General features: G+C 51.2%; 1 protein-coding gene across 3 annotated transcripts in view; it reads left to right on the top strand.

The window, feature by feature from the left end:
• Positions 1-11,218: 11,218 nt before the first annotated feature.
• Positions 11,219-14,219, top strand: part of gtpbp3 (GTP binding protein 3, mitochondrial) — a 55,062-nt gene continuing 52,061 nt past the window's right edge. For 2 of the 3 annotated variants that reach the window (XM_038795114.1, XM_038795111.1), the window contains exon 1: positions 11,219-11,363. In XM_038795114.1, the coding sequence (XP_038651042.1) occupies positions 11,320-11,363 (44 nt within the window). In that variant the 5' untranslated portion in view covers positions 11,219-11,319. Of the gene's footprint in view, positions 11,364-11,584; positions 11,745-14,219 lie in introns of those variants that run through there. The other variant, XM_038795112.1, reaches the window with a different exon arrangement.

Genomic DNA, 14,219 nt, shown 5'->3' with positions numbered 1-14,219 from the left:
TCTTCATAACCAGCCCCGAGTGGAACACCTGCCCCACCCATCTCTTCCTCAGCCCGTTCTGATCCCACAACTTCAGGTGCATCTCCTACACGAACACAAAGTCCACCTTTAAACTCCTTAGTTACGCAAAAACATGCGACCGTTTAATCGGCCCATTTAATCTCACACGTTCCACCTGACCAGCCTGGTTAAGGGGCTCCCCGCCCTCCTCCCCCTGCTGATCAGCCATATTTCTTTTTAAGCCAGCCCCTGGCCCGCATCACATGTTCCTCCAGGCCCACTCTCAGATGTCTGCTGCCATCTCTCCTTGCCCAACTGCGCCACTCCAACCACAACCATGTCAGCAACCCCGCCCCCTGTCCCCACAACCAAACAAAGACCAACCAAATTGCCCCCTAGCCACGCCTTCCTCCTGACAACCCCCATTTCACCCGTGTTAAATAGCCCGCCCAGCTAGCATGGTGGCCCCCGCCCTTTGCCTCTGCCTTCCTGTCACAAATCCTATCTGGTCCTCCCCTATCACCCCCAGCACACAGTCCTCTATTCGCAGTGCCAGTACTTTCATCAACAACTTGGAATCAACGTTCAGCAACGATATGGGGCGGTATGACCCACACTGCTCCGGGTCCTTATCTTTCTGTAAGATCAGGGAGATGGATGCCTGCAATAATGTTGGGGGGGGGGGGAGCGCCCCCATCCCTCGCCTCATTGTACATCCTCACTAACAAAGGCTCTAGCTCCACTTAAAGCTTCTAATAAAACTCAACTGGGAATCCGTCCGGCCCTGGGGCCTTCCCTGCCTGTATCACACCCATGCCGTGCATCACCTCCCTCAGCCCAATTGGGGCCAGGGCCGCCTCAAGGTACCGGCAACTCGGGCAGTCGCCTGGGGCGCCATGTGCTAGGGGGCGCCATGAAGGAGTGCGTCGAAGTTCAGCTTGCCCGGGGCGCCAGCAACCCTAGGGCCGGCGCTGATTGGGGCCCCAGCCCTTGGACCCTCTCCCCCTCCACCTTGGAGAACTCCAACCCATCCAGGAACCGTCTCATCCCCTCTTCCCCAGCCGGAAGCACCAACTTGGACAGCCTCTGATAGAAGGCCTTAAATGCCCCATTCGCCCCCTCCGGGTCTGTCACCACTCTACCCCTCTCGTCCCTCACCCTCCCAATATCCCTCACCGCTACCTGCTTCCTCAGCTAATTGGCCAGCATCCTGCTTACCTTTTCCCCGTGCTCATACACTGCCTCTCTGGCCCTCCGCAACTGTCCACCGCCTTCCCGAAGGATGGGAATCCGATGCAGCGCTTGGTCGGAAACTACAATCGGCGAGTACTCCCAGGTCGGCCACCCCCGCCAGCAGCACCTTGTCCATAACAAAAATGTCGGTCCGGGAATACACCCAGTGTACTTGGGAGCAGTATGAAAACTCCTTTGCCCTCAGCCTCCCAAACCCCCACTGGTCTGGCCCCCCCCCCCCCCCCCCCCCCCGCCTTTGCACTCCATGAACCTGCTCAACTCTCGACACCATAATCTTTGGACTCTACCGGTCCAAACTCGGATCCTCCCCAACACCCGCCTCATAAAATCCACCTCGTCCCAATTCAGGCATAAACATTCACCCAGACCACCGGCATCCCCTCCAGCTCCCCACTGACCATCACATATCTACCCCGGATCGGCCACAATGCTCCGCAGGTGAAAAGCCACTCTCCATTAACCAGCACCTCTGCCCCCCTCATCTTCATAACCAGCCCCGAGTGGAACATCTGCCCCACCCATCCCTTCCTCAGCCCTTTCTGATCCCACAACGCAGGTGCGTCTCCTGCAAGAACACAACGTCCACCTTCAAACTCCTTAGTTACACGAAAACATGCGACCGTTTAACCGGCCCATTTAACCTCACACGTTCCACCTGACCAGCCTGGTTAAGGGGCTCCCCGCCCCTCTCCCCATGCTGATCAGCCATATCCCTTTTTAAGCCAGCACCTGGCCCACGTCACCTATTCCTCCAGGCCCACTCTCAGATGTCTGCCGCCATCTCTCCCTGCCCAACTGCGCCACACCAACTGCAACCATGTCAGCAACAGCCCCCCCCCCATAACCAAAGACCAAACCAATTCCCCCCTAGCCATGCCTTCCTCCTGTAAACCCCCACTTCACCCGTGTTAACTAGCCCGCCCAGCCAGCATGGTGGCCCCCGCCCATTGCCTCTGCCGTCCCGTCACCCTTCCAGCCAACCCTCCTAACCACCAACAAACAAAGAGAAATAAAAGGCACACTCACCATCAATGCTCCCCCATTGAAACCTATCCCAATTCACCCACCCAATGTGCCCCTTATTTACACAAAGCTCCTCTCTAAAGTTCAATGCCCTCCCAGTCCATAGCCCCTCATAAAGTCCATCACCCCCTCCAGTGAGTCAAAATAAAATTCCTGTTTTGATGCATCATCCACAAGCGGACAGGGTACAAACCCCAAACTTCACCCCCATCTTGCAGATGGCCGCCTTTCCCTAATTATACCCAGCCCTCCGCTTAGCCAGCTCCCCTCCCAGTTCCTGGTTAATCTGCAGCTCACTCCCCTCTCAGGTGCATTTCCTGGTCTGCCTCGCCCACCTCAGCATCTTTATCCAGAAATCGATGCAGCCTCACCACCATCGCCCTTGGCACCACCCCTATCTGCGGCCTCCTCTTCAGCGCATGGTGCGCCTGCTCCACTTCAAGGGGCCGGTCAAAGGCCCCCTCACCCATCAGCTTCTCCAGCATGCTCGCCACAAACCTGCCGGCCTCCGCTCGCTCAATGTCTTCAGACATCCCAACAATCCGCAAATTCTGCCTCCTGGAGCAGTTCTGGAAATCCTCCAATTTGTTTCTCTGCCTTTTCTGGCTGCACATCACCATCCCCATTTCCACCTCCAGCGAGGTTAGCCAATCCTCGTGCTCCACCACCGACTCCTCCACCATATGGATCACCAGGCCCTGCGCCTCCTGCCTCTGCTCCACTCCCTCGATCGTCACCCTAAGCAGCAAAATATTGTGGCCCGGATTCTCTGTTCCTGAGACTAAGTGTTGATGCCTGAGTGGGATTGGTAGAATTCTGTGATAGCAAAATTGGCGGCATACTTGGACCAATTCACTGACCGTGAGGGGTTGAGCACCAATGCATGGAACACGATCAATTCCAATGAAAAACGGTGCCCGATTCGCCGGATTCGGGATTGACACACAGGACGCTGACAAGCTGCAGCCTCATATACACACTTCACTCCCCAGGCACACCATCCCAGCCAACAAGATGGCAGCAAGGAGAGCAGCACCCTATTTCAAGGCTGCTGCACCCTGCTGGATGCCGTGTAGGGGAGGCGGGGCGATCCTGTATGCCAGGGTGGGAAGGAGGCTGCCGGCTGCCGTCGTTTGCCTTGTCTGGGCGCAGGTGGCAGAGGTCACCAGCACCGTGGGCAACACCGCGAAGATCGGCCAGCATTGCTGAAAAACACTGCACAACCTTCAGAGGGTCGACCGGGGTGAGTAGGCAGCACTGTACCCTGAGCATCAACCCCTGTCCCACACACCCATAATCCCGGTGAACAGCTGAACCCATACCCCGCACCACACGCTGGCACCCATAGCGGCCACCATGGCTGGGTGCCCTGGCCTCTGAAGCTACCTGCTACCCACCCCCTGGGCTGCATGCGTCGGATTGTCGAGCACTGTGTGTTTTCTGATCCCCCCCCCCCCCCCCCCCCCCCGAACCCCACCAGGAGAAGGCCGCTCACAATCGCTGAGATAGGGTGAGGTTTGGAGGGGGACCGCCCCAGGGACTAGCTGCCATCCAGACAGGTTTCGGGCTTCTGGAATGGACAGTCCTAGCGATTGTAAAGATGCAATCACAGAGCCAGAGACTTGATGAGGAGTTGTCAGCGAGCATCCAGCAGGTGGAGGTGCAGGACGCTAACCACCGACTGGAGCGGGAGGTGGTGCTGACCATGTGTGCCACCCAGCCAACACCACACAGATGGCATCTACGGTGGTGGGGGGGACGATGGCTTCGGCCATGGGTCAAGGTGTCCAAGGCCTGGGGCAATCTGTCAAGGCGGTGGCCAAGGCCCAGGACAGGGCTGCCCTACCACAGGCATGTACCTGAGCCACCTGGATATTGTAACAGCACTTCAGAGGGTGGCCGATTCACAGCGGGTCCTGGCTGAGGGCATCAGGGGCATTGGCCAAGCGCTGACCAACATGCCCAGCCCTAGAGGGAAATGGCACAGTCACTGACTGATGTGACAGGCCAGATCCCAGAGAAGACGGCGGCGGCAATGTCGACAGAGGCTCAAGGCGATGGCCCAGGTGAATGGGCCCCAGCCCACATCTTGCGGACCTGGCCGACCATCAGGCCAGGCAGGGACCCAGAGGGGGAGGCCTGCCACGGCCCAAACAGTACAAGCATCGCTGGTCTTTCCAGCAGATGACAGATAGTGTGTGCCACAGGAGGGTTCACCTCAACAAGGAGACAGCATGGCAGCTGTGCCATATCCTTGCGGACTTGGCACCACCTAGAGGAGGGGAATACCCGCACTTGATGACCATCAATGTCACCGCAGCCCTGAACCTCTATGCCTCAGGATCATTCCAGGGCTCGAGCAGGGACTTGTGGGACATGTTACAAGCTACAGCCCACAAGTACACCCGTGAGGTCACGGGTGCCCTGTTCGCCCGGGCAGCGAAATGTATAAACTTTGACATGGACCAGACCCAACAAAATGCCCGGGCAGCAGGATTCTCTGCCTTCGCCGGGATGCCCCAAGTCCAGGGGCTCACAGATGACGTGCATGTCGCTTTGCGCTCACCAGGCCATCTGGGAGTGCCCTACATCAACAGGAGAGGTGCATCGGACTGCTCAAAATGTGCTTTCAATGCCTCAACCACTGTAGTACCTCCCAAAGGGTTGCCCGCTTTGTGGTTGTCTGCTGTGCCCTCCACAACCTGGCAGAGCAACGGGGCAACATGCTGGAGGTGGAGCGGGAGGAATATGTGGCCATCTCCAAGGAGGAGGACCAGGAGGGGTTGGAGCATGAGCCTGGGTAGGACCCACAGATCCAGCCAGTGGATGGAGGAAAGGTGACAGCGACAAGGTTCCAGCAAGCTTGGGGGGCCAGGGAGGTTCTCATCCTTGGCCGCTTCACATAGGACATGACCAAGTCTGCCATTTCACCCATCCCTTTGCATCCCCCCCTTCACCATCCCCCCCCCCCCCCCCCCCCCCCCCCACCCCCCCAGAAATTTCCCATCCTCGTGATATGTGCATCATCACTCCAAGGGGTTAGGGGGGAGGGAGTCCAGAACCCTCATGTCCTGGGAGATGGGTCATGGGATTGGTGCTTGCCCCCCATAGCGGAGGAGACTGTCCGAGGCGTCATATTGGTCGACGTGCAGATATTTTAATGGGTTTCACAGAAAGTGTCCACCACTGCCCCACTCTCCCCACGCCTCCCCCCACGGACACTCCCCTCCCCCTTACCCCCTACCTACCACTTTCCCCCCTTTCGCTACCCCCCCCCCCCCCCCCCCCCCCCCCCGTGCCCTCTCCGTGATCCTGGCCTGCTTAGCCTTCCATGTTCTACCGCTGCATCTAGGATGCAGATCAGAGACTGCAGCTTGCCACCTCCTGTGGCTTTCGATGACCCTGGTGGGCTTCCTCTGGGGCCGGAGGATACCGGCACAATTGCTGGCGGCACATGTTCTGCCATGCCACACTATACTGGCTGCTGACTCGAGACATGGCGCTGTCAGAGGATTGGAACTCGGGGGAGCAGGTGGCTGCTGTCCCCACTCCATAGGTTGGGTCCGGGTTCGCATCCAGCATCCCCTCTTCCCGATCGGTGCCCATAGGGTCCTGGGTTTCACCTCTGGATGGAGAGGCAGCGGGTTTGAGCCCCAGTTGCCTCTGCGTCATCTGGCTGTGCCAGCCTTGGCAGCTTTCCAATGTCAGCACCATGGTGTCGACGCCCTTGGTGATGCTCCTTAGTGATTGGGCCATGCTCTGCAGTGTCTCAGCCATGCCCACCTGCGACTGGGACAAGCTCTGCAGCACCTTGGTTTTTCCCATCTGAGACCGGGATATGTCCCACAGTGCCTCATCAAGGTCCGCCTGGTACTGGGTCACGTCCCCCAGTGAGTTGGACATTCTGCCTAGGCCCTCAGCGATGGCCATCACCGACTGAGCCACGCCTTGGACACCTCCACTCATGCTGCTGACGTCGTGCAACAGGCTCGCCACTGCGGTCACCACCCTAGCAGTGTTTGCCTTGGTGCCATCATGCCGGCACTAACTACCATTCCCATAGCCTCTGGGATCCCTCCAATCGGCTATGGACCTGCTGGAGGGTCACTGACATCCTCTCTGAATATCACGGCTGCAAACATGGCCATGGGGGCTGTTGGAGGGGGCTTGGGGAGGATGGGCCGTATTGTGGGGGGATGGGGGTTATGGGGGGGGGGGGGCGGGGAGAGTATGTGATGGAGGGGGGGGTGGGAACTCACCCGAGTGACCTGGTGGAGGTCGTTGACCACCTGGTCACGCTCCCCGAGCAGACGGCCGCTGTCACTTCCTCCCAGGTGGGGGTGGCTGCCCCTCCTGGATCCTCGGGGGAACAGGGCATCCCATCTGGCCTCCATTGCATTCAACAGTTAGCCCAGGTCACCGTCACCAAAGCGTGGGGCTGGTCTCCAGGGCGGCATTGCTGCGGGCGGGGTGGGGCTGGCTGTGTAGGAGCAGTTTAAGTGCTGGTGTCACTTGTTAGCGGGGCTGGCGAGCGCGATCTCCGACAAATCAGCCGGTCAACCATGATTTGCGGTGTGAATCCTGTGGAGCCTCATTAAGTGGGCCAATGAACGTTTTATAACGGAGACGGCATCGCCGGGCCAAGCATCGGGAAGCTCGTGTGTTTCCTGCTCGCTACCACACTGAGAAACCTTTCCATTGAATCGCGCTCGTTCTGTGAGAGTGATTTAAGAGATAGAGATGAGTCCTGTCAAAACAATGCAGGATCTTTAGCTGAAGACTTCATAAACTGTCCACATTGTTTGACTTCCGGGAACCAACTGCTTCTCTGCTAATATGCCCGGTACTTGAGCTCCTCCCAGTTGTTACATCATCTTACCAACTGCACACAAAGGAACCCTCTTAGTTCAAAAAAAAAATCCATTGGTCCAAGCTTTTACGATGCTTTAATTGCACAGCTGACCTCACAAAAGGCCTGTCTTACAAACCAGGAATTTTAAAAAAGTACTGCAGTACTAACCCACATTTGTAACCCTTACTGTACCAAATACATGTAATAAAATATATTTGAAATTCCTACATTCATCACATTAGTTATTGTCCCAGTGCTACAAGGACTTGGATGCAAAGTCTGGAGGACTGTCACTGAAAGAACCAAGAGGGAAGGAAGGTTCTTGAACTAAGCTCAATTAGACTATGGTAAGGTTTTATTGATTATTGAGGTAGGAATATAGGATGAGGCCATTCAGTCCTGTTCATAGAATCAGAGAATCTCTGCAGTGCAGAAGGAGACCATTTGACCCATTGAGTCTGCCCCAGTCCTCTAAAAGAGCACCCCACCTAGGCCCACCCCCTTATCCCCGTAACCCCACCAAACGTTTGGACACTCGAGCGGAAATTTAACCTGGCCAATCCAGCTAACCTGCTCATCTTTATGACTGTGGGAGAAAACCGGAGCACCCGGTGGAAACCCCACAGGTACAGGGAGAACATGCAAACTCCACACAGACAGTCGTGTAAGGTTGGCGTCGAACCTGGGACCCTGGCGCTGTGAGGCAGCAGTGCTGACAACAGTGTCATCATACTGCTCCTGCTATCAATTATATCATGGCTGATCTGTATCTCAATTGCATCACCCGCCGTGATTTCACATTCCTTAACATCCTTACCGAACAAAAATCTAGCCATCTCAGTTTTGAAATCTTCAAATTGATGGCACAATCTCCCCCTCCCCCTTCCTGCCTGCCAGTCTCAACAGCCTTCTGGGAGAGGTGTTCCAAGTTGCCACTCCCCTTCCAATGAAGGAGGGCTTCCTAACATCACCCCTGTAATTAACTATCACTGTAAGAATTCCCCCCCTTTGTTCTGGACTTCCCTACAGAGGAAATAGTTTACATGCTTAACATAATTTAATCCTCTTAAACATCTTAATTAGACCACCTCTTAACCTTTCATAAACAAAGGAATATACGCCTTGGTCAAGGCAACCTGTCCCCGCAATTTAACACTTTAATTTAATTTAGCTCTGAAGGTAGGACATTTGCTGAACATTTCTTGGGCCCGGGAGCTGTCAATCATCTTGTTGATTGACAGGCAGGGGATTAGTTGAGTGGCAGCACATTTGGGTTTTGCATGATCTTGGTTTCTCAACTCTCTAATGGCCAGCGTTACAGGGAAAGACAAAGAGAAACTTCACAGACACTCCAAAGGACTCGTTGAAGCACGGCAGCATTAACATTAATGATTGGGAGGACTTTGCTACTGTCATGTGAGAGTACCTTTAAGAAATGGGTGTTTATAAATGGCTGTGTACAGAAGTATCTGTAGTGAGAGGAACTTTAAGAAATGGGTGTTTATTACTCCAGTGATGTCAGAGAGTGGGTGGAGCTTGGCTGCCTGTCAGCTTTTTACTTTCGTTTTAGGCTGTTTGCTGCAGGGTGTGATTTAGTTTCGTTTTCAGAGCTGGATAGCTGCAGTCGCAGCCAGAAGGGGTATTAGTCTCTCTCTCTGTAATCTAACGACCGTAAATCGATCCTTTGGTGATTTAAAGCTAGTAACTGCTCTCAGTAGTGTCTTTAACCTGATGTGCTTCTGTTGAAAGGTTTTGTTTTTAAGTCGTATGGATGTTAAAAAGGAAAGCTTAAAGGATTACTTAGTGTTGTATTCTTTGGGGGTTGTATTTGAATTAATGGTTGCTAATATGTTCACTGTATGTTTTAAAAAGGTTAACTTGAGTTCATAGAATAAACATTGTTTTGCTTTTAAAAAAAAGTTTTCCATTTCTGATGTACCACGCCTGTAGAGTGGGCCGTGTGCTCCCCATACCACAATCTATTAAACGTTGTGGGTAGGTGAACTCCATGATACACTTTGGGGTTCTCTAAACCCTGGCCCGTAACAGCTACCAGAAGTTCAAAATGTGACACATCATGCTTTGAGTCTCCCTGTCTCAGAATCACAGAATTGTTACAGCGCAGAAGGAGGCTATTTGGCCCATTGTGCCTAAACCAGCTCTCAAAATGAATAATTCCCCGAATGCCATTCCCCCCACTTTCTCACCATAGCCCTGCACAATCGTCCTCTTCAGATAGGGGTCTAAGTCCCTTTTGAATGCCTTGATTGAATCAGCCTCCATCACCCTCTCGGGCAGTACCTCTATCAAATCTCCTTTCAGCCTTTGTCATGGAAAACAGTCCCAACCTTTTCAATCTATCTTCCTAACTAAAGTTCCTCATCACTGGAACCATTTTACATCGAACATACAGTGCAGAAGGAGGCCGTTCGGCCCATTGAGTCTGCATCTACCCACTTAAGCCCTCACTTCCACCCTATCCCCATAACCCAATAACGCCTGCTAATCTTTTTGATCACTAAGGGCAATTTATCATGGCCAATCCACCGAACCTGCAAATCTTTGGGAGGAAGCCGGAGCACCCGGAGGAAACCCACACAGACTTTGCGCAGACGGTGACCCAGCGGGGAATCGAACCTGGTACTCTGGCGCTGTGAAGCCACAGTGCTATCCACTTGTGCTACCGTGCTGTCCATGAATCTTTTTCATGTATCTTTTTCATGAATCTTTGCTGCACTGTCTCCAACGCCTTTGCATATTTCCTCAAGTGCAATGCCAGAGTGACAGCAGAGAAGTAAGGAAGCAAATCCTGCCTTTCAGATGCCACTACCTTGTGGAACGTCCTGCCTGATATGTCCAAAGATCCTCAGTCTGATACAATTCAAGGTGGCTCACTGGACACACATGACGGTGGCCTGGATGAGCAGGTTTTTTGGGATGGAGGACAAGTGTGGGAGGGCCCGCAAATCATGTCCATATGTTTTGGGCATGCCCGAAGCTTAGGGGATTCTGACAGGGATTTGCCGACGTCATGTCCACGGTGCTAAAAACGAGGGTGACGCCGAGTCCAGAGGTGGCGATCTTTGGAGTGTAGGAAGGCCTGGGAGTCCAAGGGGTGAGAGAGGCTGACATTTTGGCCTTTGTCTCCCTGGTAGCCTGAGACGGATCCTATTATTGTGCAGGGATTCGGAGCCCCTCAAATCGGAGGTATGGTTTAGCGACGTGGCCGGGTTTCTCAGGCTTGAGAAAATTAAGTCGGCCCTGAGAGAATCAATGTTAGGGTTCGTCCGGAGGTGGCAGCCATTTATCGACTTCTTCGGGGAAACTAAACTGTTAGCAGATACAATAGTTGGGGGTGAGGGTGGGGGGTGGTTAGGGAACGTGGGCAGACGGGGGGGGGGGGGGGGGTAGGGGGAGTTAGTTTAGTTTAGTTCAGGCGGGATCAGCGAGAGGAGATGGAGTAACTTGGGAATTATGTGTATAAGCCATGTTGGCTGGGTATGGTTGTTGGTTGGAGGGGGGGGGGGTGTTATGTACTGAATTATGTTTACATTTGGTATTTGTATTTTTTGTTATTATAAAATCATAAATGCCTGAATAAAATGTTTGTTTAAAACAAAATACACCGAAAGCTCCACGGGTCAAGAATTGGCCTATTCAGCCACATAGAACATACAGTGCAGAAGGAGGCCATTCGGCCCATCGAGTCTGCACCGACCCACCTAAGCCCTCACTTCCATCCTATCCCCATAACCCCTCCTAACCTTTTTGGTCACTAAGGGACAATTTATCATGGCCAATGCACCTAACCTGCATGTCTTTGGACTGTGGGAGGAAACCGGAGCACCCGGAGGAAACCCACGCACACACGGGGAGGATGCACAGACAGTGACCCAAGCCGGAATCGAACCTGGGACCCTGTATTGCTATAAAGCAATTGTGCTACCCACAATGCTACCGTGCTGCCCAGTGAACTCTGCTGAAAACCGGCTGAGTCAATTTGCAGCACTTTCCAGTCTTTATTGCAGCACTTTGCCTTTATTTGGGATAACGTCTGCATTCTGCAGCTGTTGCTGCCATTTGTCGAGCTTGCCTGCTGCAGTGGTCGGATGGCTGCGGCCAGATGGCGCTGCTGAGTGCTTCCCGGGGCTCCGGAAGCTGTCAATCATCCAGTTGATTGACAGGGGGGAATGGGGCGAGTGGCGGTGCTCAGGCTCTGCAGGGATGCCGTCAGGTAAGTGACGCTCGCTCCCTGGGTGGGGCAGCAGGTTGCTCTGCTGATCATTCCGGTGGTGAGGCCTAGTCTTTAACCCTGCTGAGGCCGGAAGGAACATTTTCAATGCACCCATCTGAGTTTACCTGTCCGGAGGAGCCTTTGCAAACCTGCTCTGCTTCTTGTCCAAAACATTAAACACAGAAACGGACCACAACACAATCTGATTTTTTCCTTTTTGCGAAAATTCAGCTGCTTTATGACGCAGCTGCCGATTTCCTGGATTGTTTTGCCTCTCAACAAAGTTTGGAGTCCATGTGCTTCCTGAGCTCAGGCTAAGAGCAAAGTGCAGAGTCCCAGGTTCACCAGTGCAGAGTGCACAGACAATTAGTGTGATATCATGTTAGTTATTTAATATAATACAGGTGGTTCTGGCAGAGGAGGACGCCATTTAACTCACTGAATATATTAATTAATTGAGATTATGGTTGAAAGTCAGTGTTTTCGTTTACAATTCCCTCCAAATCCATTTTGGAATTTATGTTGGACAGTGCCTGGGGAGTTGCCCATTCTGTCTTGGCACTGAACGGCAGGAGGTTACTGACTGAGATAAGTGATTGCAGTCCTGACCTTACCTGACACCTACACAGGTCATTCGGGACTATTGGTAACATCAGGAGCAAGACCCCTGGTTAATTTTCCATCCCGGCTCTTGGGTCAATTGTAGTGCCTCTCTCACCATCCTAGCTGGAATAAGCGAACTCAGCATGGATGTGGTATCTCCAGTGGGAGGATGGCTGTATGTCCTGTTTTAAAGAGACCGTCTTGTATTTTAACTCTATCGCAGGTGTCCTGACTTTTTCATTAACAGCTGCAAATGGTCCTATAATTTTTGTCTCCTGATGTCTTTTGCATTTCATCAAATGGCTATTGTTCCTGAAACAGGATTAATGGTAAACGTAGGGTAGTGTCATATTAGATTATTCAAAAATGATTGAAGAACTATATTATATGTGTGTATATCCACATCAATCATTGCTGTACTACAGTGAGTGTACCAGGTGGTGGTGGGGCAGTTGCTCTGGGTAGCTGAGCAGAAAGGTTTGCAAGGAAGGCTATAACTGTATGCAGTTGGTTCAATCTTTACTCTGTGAATATCACAAAAACGTGCATGTTGTTTTGATGACGATCCACACAAACAGTTCAAGGTTTTGAAAAAGGACTAGTAACTGACAACAGTCATCCAGTATTGTGTCAGACATCTTCATACAATTTCCAATTGCTCACAGTGGCCTTAGCGACGTTACACAGATTACAAAAAACAACAAAGGAGGCTGGACAGAGGAAGTATGCAAATCCATGTGTTTTAGATTTGGACATCTCACCTTACCTGCCACTTTCAGGGATATTGTGTACATATACCTCCAGTCTCTCTGTTACTCCATTCACTTTAAAATTGAACCATTTATTTTATATCGCCTCCTTATTCTTCTCCCCCACCCCCACTCCGAATTATATAACTTCACATTTCTCTTTGTAAAATTTCAACTGCCACTTGTCTCTGCCCCATCCACCAGTCAATCTCCTGAACTCTGTACCCTCAGCTCCATTTTCCTGCCTTTACTGCAAATCCAAGATATCTACCTTTGCACAACAATCATAGATTGGTGTGATGAATGTAAGAAATTGGTATATATATATTGCATTTTATAACTGTTGCAGCAATGTTTTAAAATCCTGGGTTAAGGTATATATTTGCTGCAGTAAGGTTATTAAAGAACCTAGCTTGAAGTAGCCAGATTGTGTGTCTGCTAAAGCTGTAATTAAAAAGTGAGGTAATGATTCATTCCAATCATTTGGCTACAGATAAAGGGTTAATGCGATGTTATTATGATTGTTGGAGATTCCCTGGAGAGTAAATCACCGTGCTGCCCTCGAATGATGCATTTAATGTGAGGATCCAGGTCTGTCTGTAGTTTGACAGTTTGTCTTAGGATTTGGTTCTGACAAGGAAGGATTTTAAATTGAACAGAAGTCTGTCAAATGCTTTTTGGTTGAGCAGAAGTGTGCTGGATCTGCTCTTGAAAGTGTCTCTCTCTCCAAAAGTGTCTACACAGTTAAGCAAGTCATCTGTTAACTTTTATTTATAGGAGGCATTTGAACTGTATTGGATTTTGTAATTGGAGTATGTATAGATGGTTTAATTTTTTCCTTGTGTTTAATAATTGTTAAACTGATAATTGTGACGCTATTTTCTTTGATAATGTGGTTAATTCTCTGTTTAAATTAAAGTTTGTTTTAACATATCATTCCTCAGGGTGAAGTACCCTTTCCTCACAGTTTCACAAATTAAAACAACATTGTTTGGGGTTCTTAGCCAGAATGCTAACAAATATTGGGGCCTGGTTACAGTATCCTAATGATGGCTACAGTACAGAAGGAGGCCATTTGATCCTTTGCATCTGTATTGGCCCTCTGAAGGAGCAATTCAGCTGGTGCTGATAACCTTCCTTTTGTACCCTCCTATTGATAAAGACCAAGATGCTGTATGCTTTATTTATCATCCTCAACCTGTCCTGTCACCTTTGATGATTTATGCACACGTACATCCCCTTTAGAATTGTACATTTAATTTTATATTATCTCTCCAGGTTCTCCCCACCAAAATGATTCACTTGATGCCACCTTCCTCACTGTTCACAATGCTTCCAAGTTTTGTATCGTTTGCACGTTTTGAAATTATGCGCTGAATGGCCTACTCATGCTCTTAATTAGTATTTCACCTCACCTGGCCCAGGTGTATTATCAACTTTTAAGTACAGATAGCCAATCCAATATTACCTCCTTATCAACTTTCATTCTTCTTTTATTTTAAAT

Source organism: Scyliorhinus canicula, chromosome 4, assembly GCF_902713615.1.
Source record: "Scyliorhinus canicula chromosome 4, sScyCan1.1, whole genome shotgun sequence".
Lineage (NCBI taxonomy): Eukaryota > Metazoa > Chordata > Chondrichthyes > Carcharhiniformes > Scyliorhinidae > Scyliorhinus > Scyliorhinus canicula.
This window is presented reverse-complemented; position numbering and strand designations above follow the sequence as displayed.